The sequence below is a fragment of the Branchiostoma lanceolatum genome, chromosome 11 (genome assembly GCF_035083965.1).
Source record: "Branchiostoma lanceolatum isolate klBraLanc5 chromosome 11, klBraLanc5.hap2, whole genome shotgun sequence".
NCBI classification, from domain to species: Eukaryota; Metazoa; Chordata; class Leptocardii; order Amphioxiformes; family Branchiostomatidae; genus Branchiostoma; species Branchiostoma lanceolatum.
Window position 1 is genome coordinate 5074399 of NC_089732.1, and position 20072 is coordinate 5094470.

The 20072-nt window shown below is 42.5% G+C and overlaps 1 protein-coding gene across 1 annotated transcript; it reads left to right on the forward strand.

Annotated features, from left to right (window-relative positions):
* Window positions 1-10035: 10035 nt before the first annotated feature.
* Window positions 10036-19450, forward strand: LOC136444853 (receptor-type tyrosine-protein phosphatase alpha-like). Its single transcript, XM_066442606.1, has 18 exons — window positions 10036-10139; window positions 10504-10706; window positions 11243-11340; window positions 12005-12089; window positions 12651-12727; window positions 12957-12993; window positions 13391-13488; window positions 13873-13992; window positions 14351-14502; window positions 14839-14974; window positions 15369-15518; window positions 15880-15973; window positions 16261-16337; window positions 16794-16928; window positions 17423-17551; window positions 18121-18272; window positions 18719-18854; window positions 19253-19450. Exons 1-18 carry the CDS (start codon window positions 10045-10047, stop codon window positions 19325-19327), a joined length of 2049 nt encoding a protein of 682 aa, XP_066298703.1. The 5' UTR covers window positions 10036-10044; the 3' UTR covers window positions 19328-19450.
* Window positions 19451-20072: the final 622 nt, after the last annotated feature.

Genomic DNA, 20072 nt, shown 5'->3' on the forward strand with positions numbered 1-20072 from the left:
CTTCACATACAGGTCGGACTCACAGGCTTTTCGTGATCAAAGGTGGAGACGATGTTTGAGTCATATCTCTCGCACTCATTTTTGTTGTCGACAAAAATAGCAAAACTCATTTACAACCTTACGACATTATGTAACGGGCAGTACTTCGTTTTGCCGATGACGTTCTTTCTTAAAAGTGATATTGCAAGTTCCTTTATATGTTCCTCGACAAGTTATGGCTTTCTCGTCATTCATTACCACTCATTTGTATTTCAATATTGGCATGTTCCAAATGTATTAGACATTCAAACGTTTCCGAGCCAAGTTTAAACGCCTTCAGGACAGCCCTGCGATGTAAACAATGCCTGGAGCCACGCGGGACATTTTCGTCTGACCTGTTGGGTCATGAGCTATCGGCACAATACAACAACGACTTAATTACACACAGGCATTTCTAAATGTCGGAGGTAAATGTGTAACTGTTATTTCTTATGTCAGATCAAAGTTGTTCAATCTAGCTGAGGAGGACAAAGAAATGTCAGAAAACCCTTTGTCGTATACGACATGAAAGAAGAGGCACCTATGAGGAGATTTAACACATAAAAGTGTAAATGATAGGATGATCCATGCCTTCAAAAGCTGTTCAACAACACTGAACGTTGACCTTAATGATTCGTCGAGGTCGTGTGTAGTGATATATCTGTACGGGAAGAAGTGCTTCGGTTGTTTTTGACTTATTTCGATGCACTTCACAAATATTATATGGCCTCATGAACAAATTAAGGAACAATAAGTCACTGTACCACAGGCATAGGTTAGAAATATGTCAAGATGGGACAATACAAATATAAACCGTGATCAAATAACCATAGAAATGACCATGATGAATAAAGGTAGGGCACTACTTTCGTCAGAGGACGAATACAACTTTTCAAACTTGACGGGGTGCTCAGGAGGAAACGATTATGACAAAAAGATGGCCGGGGACGTTTTCTTCCTGATTTTGATCTGTCTGTCCTTCGGTTTTACAAGTGAGTGTCTATTTAGGGTATAGTTTTCTCCAATGAATATGAAATATATGATTATTAGTAGCATACTTAGTCTTGATATGCTGTTTATATATATATAAGACTTCACGGTACAAGATGCAGCTGAAATTGCAGCCAGGTATTGGTGAGTATTGGTAGCCGTTGGGGGCTAGGACAGTATAGCTGGGGGGAATTTCTCACTTGCTTGGCTGTTGGCAGGTTTGTTGTGATCAAATTTACTCAACTTTGTATTTTTTTTAACATGACAAGAGGGGAAAAATACAAATATATACCGTTGTCAAATAGCCACAGAAACGTTGTTGCTTGGCTGTTGGCAGGTTTGTTGTGATCAAATTTACCCAACTTTGTATTTTTTTTAATGTGACAAGAGGGGAAAAATACAAATATATACCGTTGTCAAATAACCACAGAAACGGTATTAGATGTTAGATTAGATGTTAGATGTTTAAAGGTGGGGCACTACTTTCGTCAGAGGAAGGATACAACTTTTCAGACTTGACGGGGTGCTTAGGAGGAAACGGTCATAAAAAAAAGATGGCCGGGGACGTTTTCTTCCCGATGTTGCTCTGGCTGTCCTTCGGTTTTAAAGGTGTCTATTTAGTGTATAGCTTTCTACAAGTGACTAATTATGAACTATACGGCTGGGGATTGCTACAGAATAGCTGGAAGTGTTTGTAGTTCTTGGAATTTTATATCTAGCCCCTACCAGGCTTCGCGGATGGCTGCAAAAATAGTAGAAATTGCCCAATATGCCTATTGGACTCTCTCTCCGTAGCCGACTCCCTTAGCATGGGTCATTCTATCATTTACACGCTTATGTGTGAAATTCCGTCTTATCTACCTCCTCTTCTTTCATGTCGTATACGACAAAGGGTTTCTGACATTCGCCATCCGCGGAGCCTGGTAGAGGCTATTTCATATCTACAACAGCACGGTCAGGTACGCGTTGATAAGATTTAATCTCTCCATAAACGTTTGTCTTTTTTATAAGTCATATCATCAATTCATACATTTTACCCCTTTGTGTGAATACATAAAGAGGAACAGGGTTTTTTTGAGTAAGGAACTGTCGGTTTTATTTGTCAAAAGAGCCTCTGGCACACATCAAAAGTTTGAAACCACTGCCAACAACCGATGTTGATTCTAAACAGCAGGGATGAACTTTAGAAGCTATTCAGTAGCAGGTTAACATTTGTTTTAGTGTCAGGTTCAACTTCGACAGGATAAATAAAAAACACTTCCCCAATATTTTGGGGAAGAAGAAGTGTGTTTGATATGTGTTGATGTCGCCAGAGAGGAAGTATGTTTACTTAATATAGCAGAACAAATTCTGTCGACTTTTAAATCAAGATTTGTATTATTACGAATGCTGAGCCTAACGAAATGAAATGCAATTAAATGCATAAAAAAATCAAATAAACCGCACCAATAGACGTACATATACGAGGAAAAATTTGCCTAATTACTTTGATATTCAACAAATAGCTAATGTTATTATGCAATTTAAAAACAGTTGTAATTTTAGAAATGAGGCCCATAGATCATGACCGCAACACTACTTGGGATGAGGAGGGGATTACATCTAACTAACCTGTACTTCAAATTATAGAGCATTGGTTTTCCATCTGTGTTTCAGATGCAAACACGTCGCTGTCCTGGTTTGACTTTTACGATGCAAAAGCGTTGGGCGGTCACAACGATGAAGTGATCAATAACATTAACGCGGAGGAGTGCGCTAGACGGTGTTTAGTGGGGACTTCAACTGTTCCGTCTGGATCGTGCCTGTCGTTTGATTATGACGACCAACACGGTCGCTGTGTCCTGAGTAAAGCATCCAAGGACACATCTGGAGTATTATTCTCTGATAGTAACCCGCCGTCGCGATTTGACTACTACCACAGACGAAACGGTACTAAACTTTCTCTCTCCAGCCAAGGTGCTTGTATTGTGCTTTATGTGCATGTGATGTGCTAGAAGTAAGAGTTCTATATGATGTGCTTAAGGATTTCAATGTGATGCGTTACACATTATACAAAAATGCCTAAAGCCTTTTTAGCTCCTTCGATATTATTACGACTTGTCCATGCTCTTCTTTTAACCTTACTGTATGTTTCAAACGGAGCCACTACGTACACTGACAACAAAGGGCCGCGCCGCGTGTAGACTGTGCTTGTGTATTTATGTCATGATAGATGAAAACAATATCATAAATTCCTCAAAAAAAGTTCTCTTCCATAAAAGATTGCCGGCAGTGAAAAATTCTCGACATCGTTAACAATACAATATTATTTATTTCATTACATATCAACTTTGCTTCATACAGTGTGCGTCCAGCTCCTGTGCATTTTACTTTTTTTTCAATAAGTCAGTCATGCAGTCCCCTGTGCTTCACTTTGTTCCCCACAGCTCCCTTCGGTCCCTGTGATTTCGATACAGACCTGTGTCAGTACACACAGGACACGACAGACGACTTTGACTGGACACATGACTCCGGTGGTACTGGTACACCCCGCACCGGGCCATCAGTCGACCACACCACTGGCACCCGCTCAGGTCTGTACGGGTACACCATAATCATCTAATGACGAGAAATGCCTAAATATGATCAGCTTATTGGGTTCAGTGCATATATATGCAGACATTTTAGCTGTTCTACGTCACTATATATGGAGATCAAGCGCCCATTTCGAAATGTGACGAATGAAATAGATACGTGGCAATTTCAAATTCTAGAAGAAGCCGGATTCGAGACATCAGAAAGTAGCACGTATTTCAAAGACGTAGTTCGAGCTAAAATGTGGCTGCAACTGCATGGACTGGGAGGAGATTTTGGCTAGATTGTCGCTGAATAGTCGAAGGTACGAATCAAGGTGATAGTTCACCTGTTATGTCAATCCTTCCACAAATGTGGTAAATCGAAATAAATGAATAAATAAATAAGTACATATGTGTGATCTATAGTATCAGTAACTAAGCTAGCCTAAGTAAGCAACCAAGCAATATGGATGTATGAAAATTATTGCTGATGTCATTTCGTGCTCGTATAATCGTTGATACACATAGCTACCCCGTTTATTGTATACGGTCACCCAGAAGTGGAGTTCGTACCGCATTCTATATTTTCCTTCTCAACGGTTTAGAATGAAATGGATGGTCTGTCCAACGAACCCATTTTAACACATTTCAGTGCACAATCAGAGGAGCGAATAACTCTTCCCATGTTTATCCACTCCAGGGTACTACATGTACATTGAAACATCGGGCCCACAAGATGGAGACGCCGCCCGTCTGACATCTCCGTCCTACCGCCCGTATCCTGATGGTCAGTGTCTGCTGTTCTGGACACACATGTATGGAGACGACAGGGGTAAGCTACAACACTGTAACCGCCTTTGGTATTGTACTCCACTTTATAATAATTAATTAAATCATTTTGTTTATTATAAAAATGGTTTGTATTGACCAAGCCCCTGTGGTCTTCATTGTGCCTGTGATATGTTGCAGTGGAATCATGACCAGGTAAACGATGCGAACCTTTCTGCAAAGTTCGTTGAATCTTAGGTTATGTGCAGGAAATAGCTGCCCTCAAAATAAGGCACAAGCGCAAGGAACATCAGTGGTACTTGAAGGATAGCTGTGATTAACGGTCGACGTCAGGTTTACTTTAATGGCAGTAACGTTCCCGTGAATCGGACCGCAGTTTGTCCATTTAACTTGACACATGGTTGATAGAAACCAGTATGCAAATGACAACCATGTATTTTTGATTTGTTCATATTTGACAAGGCAGTCATCTGAAGAACTGTAGTTATGTCTAGGTTATGTAGGCACGTTGACATTATCGGTAAAAGCCGGAGGTACGACAACTGACATCTGGTCCAGATCTGGTGACCAAGGTAACCAATGGTTCAGCGTCGCTGTCAGCATTCCATCCACCAGAAGTTACCAGGTCATCTTTGAAGGGACCAAGGGAAGAAGGAATCATGGTGACATTGCTATAGATGACGTCAGCATCCTACAAGGAGGCTGCCCAGGTGAGGTGGTTTATTCTAGAGAAAAATATCGGGAGTCAAATAATTCTGATATAACTTTGAATCTTCCATATATCCTGTGTTTAGTTTGTTGACTTATCAGATTCTAATGCTATTTTGTAATCGTTGCTCTGTTCATGCCGCAGATGTAGATGAATGTGTTCCGAGAGGAGGCAAGGGACCGTGTGCCCATACCTGCACCGACACAGTTGGAAGTTACATCTGCATGTGCAGCAGTGGATACAGTCTCAACTCCGATGGACATGCATGTGACCGTAAGGACAATTATTTGAACTGACACCTCACTTAGACCACATGGTGGGGATAAATGCCACTATGTATTCTAAATGCCAAGTAGCACGGTTATTTGTGCAGAATTCATTCCTAATATGGAACAGAGGACGATGGTTTACCACCTGTTCCACACAACTAGGTAACAAGGCAGAACCAGTCGTTGACCTTATTCTTATGAAAAAGGCAAATGTGTTTCAATATGCATCTTACAAAGGAAAAAAAAGAAGATAGAAACGTATCAACATGTTTGTAACATTTCTAGTGACATTTACTTTTACATTCCAGTGGTACAATGTCCGACTCTCACAGCTCCAGTGAACGGTGCCGTGACTGGCGGTAACTTTTACCAGAACGTGGTCCGGTTTACCTGTAACCATGGATACCAGCTGATAGGGGATTCCAGCCGGACGTGCCAGGCTGACGGGACATGGACTGGGGCAGATCCGACATGTGTAGGTAGGTGACACAGAAGACCACACCTGTCCAAACTCACATAAGAGTTGTATATGCCTTGGCGACTGATCCCCCTCGTCAACAAGTGGGATTTCTTGCTCGTCCATTGCCCGGGAATGTCAAATTCGCAGCCTTTGGATATTATGCAAATGTGAACATCGTTAAACATAAATCATGCAAATCAGTAGAGTAGCCTTCTTTGTGAAGATAAGACTTTAACTTAATACTGCGGTCAACTTCTGCCTTGTTATTTGGATGGCAAAGATGATCAACGGAAATAATTCATGCTACTGAGGACCTTAATGCGTAAGCGTGTTTGTATTGATTCTATATGAAATTTTCTTATGTATTCCAGGAGTACAATGTCCGACATCCACAATCCCAGAGAACGGTGCCGTGGCTGGCGGTAACTCTTATCAGGACGTGGCCCAGTTTACCTGTAACCATGGATACCAGCTGATAGGGGATTCCAGCCGGACGTGCCAGGCTGACGGGACATGGACTGGGGCAAACCCGACATGCATTGGTACGTAACACGGAAGACCTGTATATTAAATGAAGTATGTACCTTGGCGACTTATTCTTTGTGTCTTTCTTGCTTTTTGTTTCTCACATAGCGTCTACCTGGGATGATGTTCAAAGAAGGATAACTGTGAACAAGAACTTAGGTCCACCGTCACGGTTATTTCAATGGAGATAGACATGCAGCAGTACAGTCTTGTCAACATGTTTGCAGTTAATACAGTCGTTTTTGTCCGAGTTTTACAATTAAGCATTTTTTCTTCAGGGTCCTCAGATATTACTCCAACATTGCTTCGAAGAGAAGCCATATCGTCAACAGAGATCAAGCTGACGTGGTCACTCCCTGGATATGCAGACCTCGTAACGGGATATATCATTTCTTTACGACCAAGAGGAAGCACCAACGTAACCACCATCGGGATCGGACGAAGTTCAAATCCATTTTGGACAGTGGGTAACCTCACACCCTACACGTACTACGAGTTCTGGATCGTCGCCTTCATCGGAGACTTCCGGAGTGGCAGAAGCGAGATTGTCAGTCAGAGGACAATGGAAGGAGGTAAGTACTATTCTGAGACAACACTTTGCACTCTTTTCAAGTTTTATACAACTACAGGCAATACCATATGAGTTGAAGAGAGCAGGGTGAAAGTAGCATTTTGACTACTGACAATTTGTCTTAACAATGTGGACAATTTGTCTTAGCAAAGGTAACGAAGTCCAACTCTTCACTTAATATGTACTTTTCATCCCAGTCCCAACAGTACCACAAAACGTCAGACTGACGAACCTGTCCTGGTCTGAGCTTCGTGTGACGTGGAACGATTCGGACAACTTCTACGGTCCAAATCGTGGTTACGTCATCGGTCTCTACACTTCGGCGCCTTGGAATGTCGTTAAGATCGGGATTGACGTGGCACAAAATTCCACAGAGTACAGGTTCAGCGGTCTGGAGGCTGCGACTAGTTACACAGTGGAGGTAAGCTATAGTAAGATAGGTGAACAAGGATTGACTGACCATGATAACATTCTCTGCCTTCTTGATTTTCTTTGTTAACCTATGCCACTTTCGTTATGATCAACGATACAGGTCCGAGCAAATAACGGCAGGAACACAGGTCCTCCCGGTACTGCAACAGCCCGGACGAGCGATGGATGTGAGTATTGATCATCGTACTTTGTCGACATTTTTGGCTTGATTTGCACATTCACTTCTTCTGTCATCGAAGCAGGCGTGTCCGCTTGGATTTGATTTTCAGTGCGTCATGTATCCATGAGATCTAGAAGGAAAATACAGTCACGTACATGTAGAAGTCAAGCAATCGTAGCACGCACACCTGAGAAAATCTTGTTGACGGTATCATCATGTATGTCTCAACAGACCCATCATCACCCACAAACATAAACCGACAGGAGGAGGAGACTCACTGTAACATCAGCTGGTCATCTCCCATGGTGCCCAGAGGAGACATCATCGGATACAAAGTACGTTTGTCTTCCTTCTTCACTTTGTGGAGCAACTGTAGCTGTATTCCATTGCAGTATGTTACACAGTATACTCTTTCCGGAGGATGTGCTATATATTTTTACTATACAATAGCACATATCAAGCTTGTCGTTTGCAGTCCTCTGATTAGTTACAAAAATAAAGGAAATCCTTTCCTTGATTTGATAGTTCATTTCTTCTCTTTCACTAATATTTCGTACCAGAATTTCAAGCTTCATGATTAATTCCTTTATCTGCTACCCCTATATCTGCTAGATATTCGGAATCATCTGCTAGATATTCGGAATTATTTCATCGTTTCATTGTATCTTGTTTATGTCCAGGGACATTATAAGACTGACAACGAAGACAGACAAGAGAGTGATGTTATCAACAAATACATATCTTGCACTTTCTTTTTTAATGGGTTAGTCGATGCTGTCAAATTCAGAAAAAATGCCTCCGGTCCAAGTCTTTATTTACTTATTTCATACCAGGTACATCTTCAAGGAGATTACTTAGATAAGAATGGACAAACACAAAGAGGCGAATACAGCGTCAAGTCAACAACATCTACGGGCATCAGGATGATGAAGTCGACCAAAACGGAGATTCTGGACCTGCTGCCCAACTCTGTGTACACCATAAACGTGACAGGTTTCACCTACACAGGGGAGGGGGACTTCGGTCAGACTGTCAACTGTACCGTGCCCCCGGGAAGTGAGTATTGTCCGAGTTTTTTTTACTCCAAGTGGAGCACTAAATCAACAACAGTACTTTGAAATTAGAATGACCAATGCCTAGTACCATGCTGTCTTCCTCTCCAACTTATTTTTTATTTACAGAGCCTTCAGAACCTGAACCCCCCGTGCCACCTGACGAAACGAAGATTGACTCCACATCTTTTCCACTCCAAGTCAGACCGTCATCTGGGAGAAATGGGCCAATTGGGTGAGCATTAACACACAATGATGGCGTTAGAAAATTATATATCCACACAAATCACAAGGACAATTTGTGTATCAAATCGCAAGAGCATGAAAGTTGTTGTCGAACAAGGTACTAGTATCTTCTGATACATTTTAGACACTAATAGAATCACTCAGTTTTATATGAGCGCACTTGGAAGCTTAAGGCTGTGATGCTTCAAAATAACTATACATATAGTTTTAAAAAAGTCAATTGGCATTATGATACCAAGTAACACATTGGTATTTTACAGGTGTTACCACCTCGTTGTGGTGAAGAGCAGCGCTACAGACAAGTTACCAGACCCGGAGATGCTGCAGCCATACAAGACGCTAGGGGAGGCAAAGGACTCTGGAGATGAGAACATGGCGTACATCGCCATGGCTCTAACATCGTCAGTACCTTCAAAATTTACACAACTGTTCTGTTAAATGAGCAACGCTTCGTGTATTAGTCTTTCATAATTCTATAGGGGCTTTCATATATCATTTCGAAAAAGAATCTTCAATCTGTACAAAGGTTGTGTGTAATTGTTTTTATTAGGAGGCCGGTGGTCGCTGAAATACGCGATACATCTCTACCATGTTCTGTGTTTGACTGTTCCACAGGGAGGCAGTAGCTGAATCTACTGAAGTGACCGTTGGAGATGGGACCGTGACCAGTTGTAAACCTCAGCAAGGCGGCCGGAAGAGGCGTGCTCTGACATCTGATGACGTGTATAACCAGGAGTACACCAACTCCCCGCTGGAGCCGGACTCATCCTACACCACGTCTGTCAGGGCGTATGGACCTAATGATGGAACACAGGTTCTTACTTTATTCTTTCTCATGACTTTCTGAAATCATTTTGTCTGATCGTGATGATGATGATTCATACATTTCATAATCTAGAATTCGATATGTGCCAATGTGAAAAAAGCATATGCCAAACAAGAAATCATTTACCAAAAGGTTAAATTTTTACATTAACTTAAATTTTCCTACTAATTGTTTCAGCCCTACTTCTCTGCCAGTCAGTACATGGACCCAGTACCCATAGCCGGTAGGTGTATTGATAACACAACCTTTGCTACATGTGTTTGTACGTAGCTGTTAAGCTAAACAAAGTACCATCCCGAATGCCTTATTGAGATAATCTCTATCTTAAAGCATCAATCTGTTAATTCGTCAGCTTTTGTTGATTGATAGAAATAAACGATGCAATCATGCTTTGTTCCTTTGACGTTTGACTGGTGTACGTATTTCAGGTGTACCAAGAACAATGGATAAGACGACGCTTATCATCATAATTGCGACAGTCTGTTGTGGGGTTGTTCTGCTCGGAATCATCGCTGCTGTCATCGTATGCTACTGCCGGTGAGTCACACACACATATACACACACACACACACACACACGCGCGCACACACACACACACACACACACACACACACACACACACACACACACACACACACACACACACGTGCGCGCGCACACACACACACACACACACACATGCATACACACACACATGTACACACGCACGCACACACACGCACACGCACACATATGCACACACACATTAACACACACACACAAGCACACACACACAGCCTCACCATATGTAGGTACACATAGAGAAAATTCTCCAACGTTTGCTTTATGTATAATTTACAATTGTGCATTAAGTACTGCAGGGCCACTATGGGAATTTATTTATCAAAAATGTCTCTTTTAGAAAGAAGAAAGCGACCGAGAAGTCGGCACTTTCCCAGCGAACGGGAACAGACAACAAAGGTATAGAAATGGCGCCGGTTGATTACGACACCATCAATGACGCCAACAACGATTACGACACCATCAATGACGACAACGCTGATGACAACAACATTGACAATCAGGACAACGCCGTTGTATACGACGTCGTCCCGCCAGCACCATGTATGTTGACTTAATTTAAAGAGTATATCATAATTCTTTACTTGGTTATAAGGTTCGTTGATAAAGGTTAAACATCCAGGTCAGAGTCACTGACGAAAAGCAGTAGATGTTACTTGAAATGTCTGAACGGTTCCAAAATCATATCCAGTTGCTTGAGTGACTGCATTTTTGACGTAATTATAAGGTTCTTTACACTACCGCCTAGTACAGGGGATCTTCTGCTTTCATCACACTTCCACAGACTTTCCACTTTTTAACGAGTTTGCTCAGTGCACGGCCAAGGGGCTACTTCTTGGTACTGAACTAACACTCTCTAATCCCTAAGTCAGAAACATCGTTATTGAGACCAGCTTAACTCATTAAGAGTGAGGTCTACATCACGAAAGCAATACCTCACTCTTTTTCACACTATCCTTTATTTAACGAAGGTTAACAGCTAAATCCCCTTTCTAGACTCATGGAAAATGTAAAAAAAAATATATCCACGGACTGATCTGTTGCAATGGTATTGATAATTCTTTAACAACTTTGTCCAGTAACCGACTTCAACACTCCCGTCCCGGCGAGCCGACTGGAGGAGGTGTATGACCAAAGGCACGCCAACGACAATCAGGTCTTCCGTGAGGAGTATGCGGTAGGTTTTCAACTTTTTATGACTAAGTTTATTCAAGGACATTATATAATGTCCTTGGTTTATTTTTCTGTTGGTTGAATGCATGAACTTTCATCAAGTTTTCAGTGCGACTTTTTCATCTGTTCATCTGATGGCGTTTCAGAAACCCGGATAAACTGAAAGATTGTTAACGTTTAAAGGTCCGTATTGTGCAATCGTAGGGATAAAAAGTCAATGTTTTGGTCATTCCTTTGCAGATTAAGTCAAATCTATCTTATTGAAATTAGCCTAGTGATATCTACAATACAAATTCAAAGTCACTTTACCGTACGAAGGTAATGAAAACATCATTGATCCATTTGATGGCGTTTCAGAACCTTGTGAGAAGTATGTGACTGTTAACGTTCTAAAAACCCCGTAAAAAGCAAGAAATTCTTAACGTTCTAAAGGCCCCTGTTGTACAATAGAAGGGGTAAAAAGTCAATGTTTTGGTAATTCCTTTACAAAGTAAATTGAATATATCTTATCCCAATTTGCATAGCGATATCCACAGTACAAATTCAAAGTCAATTTACCGTACGAAGGTGATGAAAACATCATTGATCCATTTGATGGCGTTTCAGCACCTCGTCAGAAGTATGTGACTGTTAACGTTCTAACATAATCGTCTTATTCTCTCAACAAGTCCATACCCGAGGTCCGCAAACCTCACGTCGCGCACACGCAGCCGGAGAACGGGAACAAAAACCGCTTCAAGAACATCTTCACTTGTGAGTTCAACCTCTTTGAATAAAAAGATTCCTAGAATTTTATTGTTAATACGTCTCTCTCGATTTGGCTTCGCGAACGAATTCGAAGATTCAAGGATGTTGTCCACGTCAAACATAGTCAACATATGTATTGCTGGATGCTGGATTCATTTGGTTGTTTGTATCATGTGATAATGATAGATATAACTGTAACAGTGGGGATCAAACTCCACTAACTGACCAGTCTAACTGGTCCGGACGTGTTGACTTCCCAAGCCGTGCGGATTGGGATCGGCGTGAGTTCGAATCCCGGGAGCGGCGCACTCGCCCCTTTGGGTTTTTATAGTGGTTCCCACACCGGCCCTGTGAATAACGATCAGATCACACAGGGAATGTCGTACTCGGAGACTCGGGACGAGTCTGAAAAGAAAAGGGGGAGTAGTGTAGCAGTAGGGATCAACCTCCACTAACTGACCCAGTCTAACTGGTCCGGACCGTGCGGATTGGGATCGGCGTGAGTTCGAATCCCGGGAGCGGCACACTCGCCCCTTTGGGTTTTTACATAACTGCCTTTCTCCACAGACGACCACTCGAGGGTGGTTCTCACTACTGTGGAGGACCAACCGTGCACTGATTACATCAATGCCAACTACATCGACGTAAGCTTCGTTTATCAATCAATTGGTTTATTCGTAGGTATTAGAAATAGCCCAATAGCAAAGCCCCATAGCAAGATGGCAAATAAAAGAAGCATAACGCCACTCTATCTTATGAGAAATATGGTCTGTCATTGAAAAAAAATCAAACTACCATAGCATACGGTATTACATGTCTACACTTTAATCGAAGAATAGTGTAGTCTAACAGGTTGACTATTTTACTTTAAAGGGCTACAACCACCCGAATATGTTCATCGCTGCACAAGGTAAACTGTCTCTTAAACCTGTCACTCATTGATCGTCCAAAAACTTTGTAACATATTCTGTTGAACTTCTCATAGATCATATCTGAGACTACTTTCACATAGTTTTGATAAAAGCGATTCGGACGTGTGCATCCTTTTGAAAACATGTACACGACCTCATACGTTCCCCAAATGATTTTGACCTTACTGACTGATGTTTCATGAGTGTTTCTCATTGATTATGCAAATAAGTTCCTCATTTGCATAATTCATATTCAACGATGTTCACCTTTACGTAACTTCCAAAGTATCAAATTGCCATCATTTGCCAGTATGGAAGCATACTAGTGTCTCATTGATTATGCAAATATGTACCGTACTGATATAAGAAACTATTGACTCCTTTACTTACATGTAGGTCCTTTGCCCAATACTATCGACGACTTCTGGAGGATGATTTGGGAGCAGGACACGGCTACTATCGTCATGGTAACCAATTTGAGGGAAAAGAACAAGGTGGGTACAGATTGTCCTTGAAGTAAACCAATTTACAGTCGAGTGATTTTGAATAGTTGATCGTTGTGTCGCATGATAACACTTGATGAAATATAATATGTACTGTACGGATGCCGCACTGAAGTTGCTGACCAGTTTGTGCGATTTTATGATAGACTTGTTGATCACAAACTACATACATGTTTTTCTAAGAGAAAAATGTGAAAGCTCATAAAACTACAGTTTATTACATGTAGCTCCAAAGCACAGGAATGTGTAAGAGCAGGACTTCCTATAAACTTCTAAGTTTCTGAAACCTTTGGCATGTATACACGTTTCCTCCATATGGGTGATTCCCTTGTTTTGTTGACATGTTGATTGGTGAGTCTAATCTTCTGTATACAGCCCAAGTGCGCCCAGTACTGGCCAAACAAGGACAGCATGGACTACGGCAACATCCGGGTCACTTTGGAGGAGACGACAACCCTGGTGGATTACGTCATCCGGAGGTTCAATATACAAGAGGTGACAAGATATCATAGTCAAAGTCAATCAGTTTGGAGAAGTTGAAATGTGTATATTTTCTGATATGAATGTCAGTATGTACGTACGTACCATTACTGTTAATAGTAAATCTATTGGAATGTGAATGTTTGTAACATGTATTGTACTGGTCGTACAACTCAAGAATGCCAACGTGAGTTGCACAGTCAGCTCATAGACCCGTATCTCAAGGCCAGTTGTTATATTTCGTGTAAATATCACCTTTTGCTGTGACTATTCTTCTGGTACCCAATAGACCCTACTATGCTCATCCGAACTCCCTTAAACTTACGCATGCATATGCATATGTATATAACCTTTAGCCCTATACTGACTCTAGGACGAAGACCCGGCCCGTACAGTGACTCAGTTCCACTTCACCAGCTGGCCGGACTTCGGGGTGCCGCAGAGCCCGCTGGGAATGATGAAGTTCATCCGGCGGGCCAAGACCAGCAACCCTCCCGGCCGTGGACCGATCGTCGTGCACTGCAGGTGTGGGGTTTTCGTCTGAATTTATAACACCAGCTATGAGTTCCAGCATCTAACTGAAAGAAAAACACATTTCGCTAAGGTTCAGTTGCCTGGAGTATGTACCAGGTACGGCGCGGTTTCATTAGTCTTCCTACAATTTGACATTGTAGAATTTTCAAGCAGGCTGTGACATGAATAACCACTGGCAAGGATTTAAGGCAGCCGTTTCCGAAAAATGGCTGCAGGATTTTGCAGGACGCATACATGTCTATCTCAAGAATGCCGTCAGTCTGCAATCGTACGACGATCATTAGGAAGAACAGTGTTTCACTTGATTCCATGCATTGTTTCTTACAGCGCGGGAGTTGGACGTTCGGGAACTTTCATCGCCATAGAGGCCATGCAGGAGATGATGGCTGCCGAGGGGAGGGTGGATGTTCACGGCTTCATCGGCCAGATGAGGAACAACCGGCAATCCATGGTTCAGACAGCGGTACGAATAATCTCGAAACGAACATGCACACACATACGTGCTCGCACACACACACACACACGCGTGCACACACACGCACGCAAGCACACACACGTAGACACACACACGCACACGCACGCACGCACGCAAGCACATACGCACACACACACACATACATACATACAGACACACACACACCCACACACCCACACGCATGAACCCAGATCTTGGTCTTACATCAACGAATTAAGGAAGAAAAATCTGGCAAGTTTGAACATTTTTGTTAAATTCTATGACATGCCGAGGGTGACATAGTTTAGTTGTAGTTAATTTTATACGTCCTAAGTCATTTTCCACCACTTTCCGTACACCCTGGCAATTTCACACACGTACTTTTCTATCCCTGCAACGTCAGGACCAGTATGAGTTCATCTACCGCGCCCTGCTCGAGCAGCATCTGTACGGAGACACGGAGGTGGAGGTGGCCAACATCCACAGGCACATGCACAAACTCAAGGCTCCGTCAGCGGATCCGAACGAGATGGGATACGAGGCGGAGTTCAAGGTATAGATTTACCCGTTGCTCTACTCTACGGTACATCGTCAGAACAGTGTTTTACACGTGTTTGTGCAACGTTTAGGACGTTTCTTTCAAGTGTTGTTAGACAAACCAAAACGCGCGCGAATACTAGAGAAATGTACAAAACGTTGCAAAAGACACGTAAAACATGAAGTCATACATCAACCTGTACATCTGTAAAGAGCACACAGGGTTAGACTAAGCCTTAAAGACTATCACATCTCGTTAATGATACAGATGATATAATTCTTTCTATAAAGGTTGACTGGTGAATGGACTATGGAGATTTATAAATCATGACTTGATAGCACGCTGACACATTTCTGGTTAATCTTATCTCCTCTAGAAGCTAACCCGGATCCCCGTTGATCAAGACAACATGAAGACGGCGAACAAGCAGGAGAACAAGAAGAAGAACAGAGTGGTCTCCATCGTGCCCTGTAAGTATTACATATCCAAGACGTTAACCACATATTTGTGGATACGTGGTGCAAACGGCACCTACATACTTGTCTAACCTTGGCTAAATATAGCTTTAGTTGTCGAAAGAGGACAATTTTCTTACGTACCATCTCAAACACACATTCTCGTACACTCAGATACATTGCTATTGCCATTGGATAGGATCTTAAAGTGGCGCAGGATACTTGCATAAGACGTTGATAAGCTAACATACTACTCTATTTGCCCTAATGATATGGTGTTTTATCACTCTTTTCCTGTGAAGACGACACCTATCGCGTGTTCCTACCCAAAATCACCGGAGTCAGCGGGTCCGACTATATCAATGCATCCTTCATTGACGTAAGTAGTTGTAAATTTGCTTTAACAAAAGGAAAAAAAAATCAGCGTTTTCGAATACTTCACGTCCTTGTGATACGTGCATTACAAGAACCCCATTTTCAGACGAGTTGACGTGAATAGAGCCCCTGTCACACTGTTGACGGGCTTCGTCTGAATTTGGTGATCGCCAAAAGGTTGCCTGACTTTTTCAACTGAGGTTCTCGCCTATTTTTAGTCTGAAAATCTACCCCCTCATATTTAACGGTCTCGGTGGCCTGTGAACATCGGCCGATAAGAAAAGATCGCGCGATGACCGAGAGAACACCAGGCGCATTATAATGTCACTTAGAGTTCAAAGATTTGTCTGTCGATCGATTTTCCTCCTGTGTGACAGGGGCATACTCCCGATCTGTCTCAGGACAGACTCTGAGAGCTTACAAATTCTACTGGTTAACTATATGTTCTGTTCACAATCAGGGCTATCGCCAGAGAGACGGGTTCATCGCCACCCAGGGCCCGCTACCGAACACCGTGGAGGACTTCTGGCGGATGATCTGGCACTGGGAGTCCTACTCTATTGTCATGCTGACGGAACTGGAGGAGAACGGAAGGGTAAGATGGAGACTTTCCAGTGAGGCTTATCGTAGTCTTCACGAGTGGCCGTCACTGTATATGTAGCCTATAGCTAACTCCAAGCGACAAGCATTGAGCTAGCGGTCACTACGGTACGGTGGATGGTACTCAGGCTACTGTACATGTACCTCATATCGACTTCTTAGGGCCACGCCACGAATGCAAATAGTACAGCGCTAAAATCGAATTTTCTACTGTCCTAATGCTGAGTCTGGGCTTCTCAGAATTCAAGTGACCAATGACATTAAAGACTAGTGACATTAGGAATCGGTCAAAGGTACCAGACAGGCGAAAATTCGATGCACTCACCTTTTGTATTGGAACAAAGTTTATAGCTCTTGTGGTACCAGAACGAACTTCTCCGTTCAAAACATATTTGACAGCACTGTAATGCTGTTAACTCCTGTAGCTATGGTAAACAAACCACAGACTTAGTGTGACTGTACTAAAATGGTTAACGTCTGTTTACATAGGAGAGGAGTGCAAAGTACTGGCCTGAGGACGGACATACGTACGGGAAGGTCCGGGTGGAGCTGAAGAACACGGAGGAGAGCGAGGGCTACACTCTCCGCACCTTCCACGTCTCCAACATGGGCGAACGAGTAAGCACATCGTCTGACTACATTTTGTTAACGTAATGATCACCACGAAAAAAGACCTGAGGGCCACTTCAAGGTTAAGGGTTACAGGAATAGGCCTCAACAGCTTCTCCATAAGGGCGTGGTCACACACATCGTGCGATCGTCGCACGATCACAGACCAGAGGCCATTCTTGGGATGGTCGTGCATGTATCGTCTAAAATGCAGCTATGTGGTTACGGAAAAAGGTGTCTTAGATTCTTGTCGGTGGTTGGTCATTTCACAGACTGCCTTATAACCCCACAACATCAAAATCGTGCGACGATCTACCACGAATGTGACTTGTGTCATCAACATCATGCTTGATTCACTGAGAGTGAGGTCTTCCTCACCAACTATGAAAAGCACCCCGTTACCCATAGTATCATAAACTGTAGGACAGTAAGATTGTATCACTTTCTAACCTTACCTATTCTCATCATTACGGTGTTGCATTTTGACACATTATGAGAATCAGTATTTTTCATATCCACATGCAAAATGAAAATCTGTTATCCAATATCTACAAACGCATGTTTCACTGATTGACCAGGAAACCCCACGGAGGGAGATCCGCCAGTTCCACTACCACGACTGGTCGGCGAGCGGCGTGCCCCGGAACGCCAGCAGGGTGCTTGAGCTGATCGGGCAGGTGCAGAAACAACAGATGAAGTCTGGGAACGGACCGATCACTGTACACTGCAGGTAAAGATAGTTCTATCGAGACTTGATTTAGAAACTCCATCAGTGGTGTGCCTACTAATCTTAATCTTCCAGGTCTTCTCGAAAGACAATTCTTAAAGAACAATGTTACGATCTTCCGACCTTGCAGCGTGCTTAGTCCCATGTGATGACCCTTTCTTTGGACCAATAGGTCGAGAGTTCGAATTCTGGCTGTGTCGTATGGTGCTCACTAGATATGCACGCTCTGGAAAGGGTTGCAGTTCTTCGGACCGGATGTAAAGCCGCGTTCCACTGTTTGTTGTGCCTGTTGGAAAGGTGTAGGGGAATTCCCCCGGTACAATGAACCTGTAAATACTGTACATACCGTCTGTCTTCTCTGTCACGACCAGTGGAAACTTTTCAGTGAGCTAAAATTGGATTGAGATCATTTTCACTTTCATCTGACTATGTTCTGTTTCCTCACACAGTAATGGCGCAGGTCGCACGGGGGCGTTCATCGCCCTGAACACTGTCCTGGAGCGAGTGAAAGCTGAGGGGATCTGTGATCTGTTCCAGACGGTCAAGTCTATGCGGTACAGCCGGCCGCACATGGTGCAGACTGCCGTAAGTTGAAGCATTTGAAATCTTTTTGTTCGTGTTTGAAAACCACCTTAATGGTTGAAATGTGTAATCATATGCAATTGCACACTGCCTACATCTATTTCTTTCAAAATAATGTGAAGAGTTTCAAAATCGTTCAGGAAATCGTTCTGTTTACCTCTATCTCTACGGATACATTCGGTAACGTCTTCAACTTTTTACCAATAACACACATAATCCATTCCTAGAGTTAAAGTACTTCATCAGTGTAAAGCTTTTTTCGACCATTGTGTTATCATTTTTTATGCACTTATTCGTTTGTATGTATGTTTGGAGTAGACCTTATGAAAGTCGCTGTGCTTTTTTTGTGTCAATGAAGATCTTCTTTATAATCATGCTCATGATTTTTCTTTATCTTATAGGAACAATACCTGTTCTGCTACAATGCTGTGATGGAGTATCTGGATAGTTTTGACGACTACGCCAACTTCCAGTGATCTGGTTCAGCCACAAACTACAGAATCATCCACAGTAACGTTACCTGTTATAAAGTAATTTCAACATCTACACAGGTTGAAGAAGACAATTGTTTGCAATGCATTTAAATGTAGGTTCTTTGCTGCCTGTTCGTGGTTTAGGCTGAAAATTAGATGAAAGTTTTACCTACCACTAGTCAGTTTTAATGCAATTATATATGTCATCTTAGCTGAAATGCTTTATTGAATTGACTGCTGGTATGCCTGTATGCATAGCTTGTATGTATGTACGCACAATTGGACGTTGCCAGGTTAAAACGGAATGGGGAAATGTTTTAGAAGAATATGCCGTTACTGTACATTGCCCGGTACTTAGCTATAAATGGTAGACCCTGAAATATAGGAAAGTTGGACATTCAAATATACGCGCTTTATCACTATTCATACTCACGATATCATCTTAATGTTCGTTTTAATTTTGCTTAATCAATGATATGTGGTAAGTGGCTTTATCAATATGAGTTGTATAGCTTGAATGCAGCGTCACGTTGTTTTGTCCAACGCTGACCCGATTTTCTTATATCATCCTCTGGACACCCCAAAATTGAACTTTCTAAGTGATGACGTGTGGTAAAAATAATTGAACACGCAGAGGACTTCATCACATGATACATCCTCTATCATCAGTCGTTCGATTCGTCAGTAGGAAGGTTGTAGGGATGACTGTACGTTCTTCTTACGACGGCCGGGCTTCTCTGACAGTGCC

What these genes read in the sequence shown, in the direction of transcription:
- LOC136444853 (XM_066442606.1), top strand. Translation starts at nt 10,045, where the DNA reads ATGGATAAGACGACGCTTATCATCATAATTGCGACAGTCTGTTGTGGG. An exon ending in TCAATGCCAACTACATCGAC is followed by an intron (nt 12,728 to 12,956) that starts GTAAGCTTCGTT and finishes TTTACTTTAAAG; the next exon opens with GGCTACAACCACCCGAATAT. An exon ending in AGTGGTCTCCATCGTGCCCT is followed by an intron (nt 15,974 to 16,260) that starts GTAAGTATTACA and finishes TTTCCTGTGAAG; the next exon opens with ACGACACCTATCGCGTGTTC.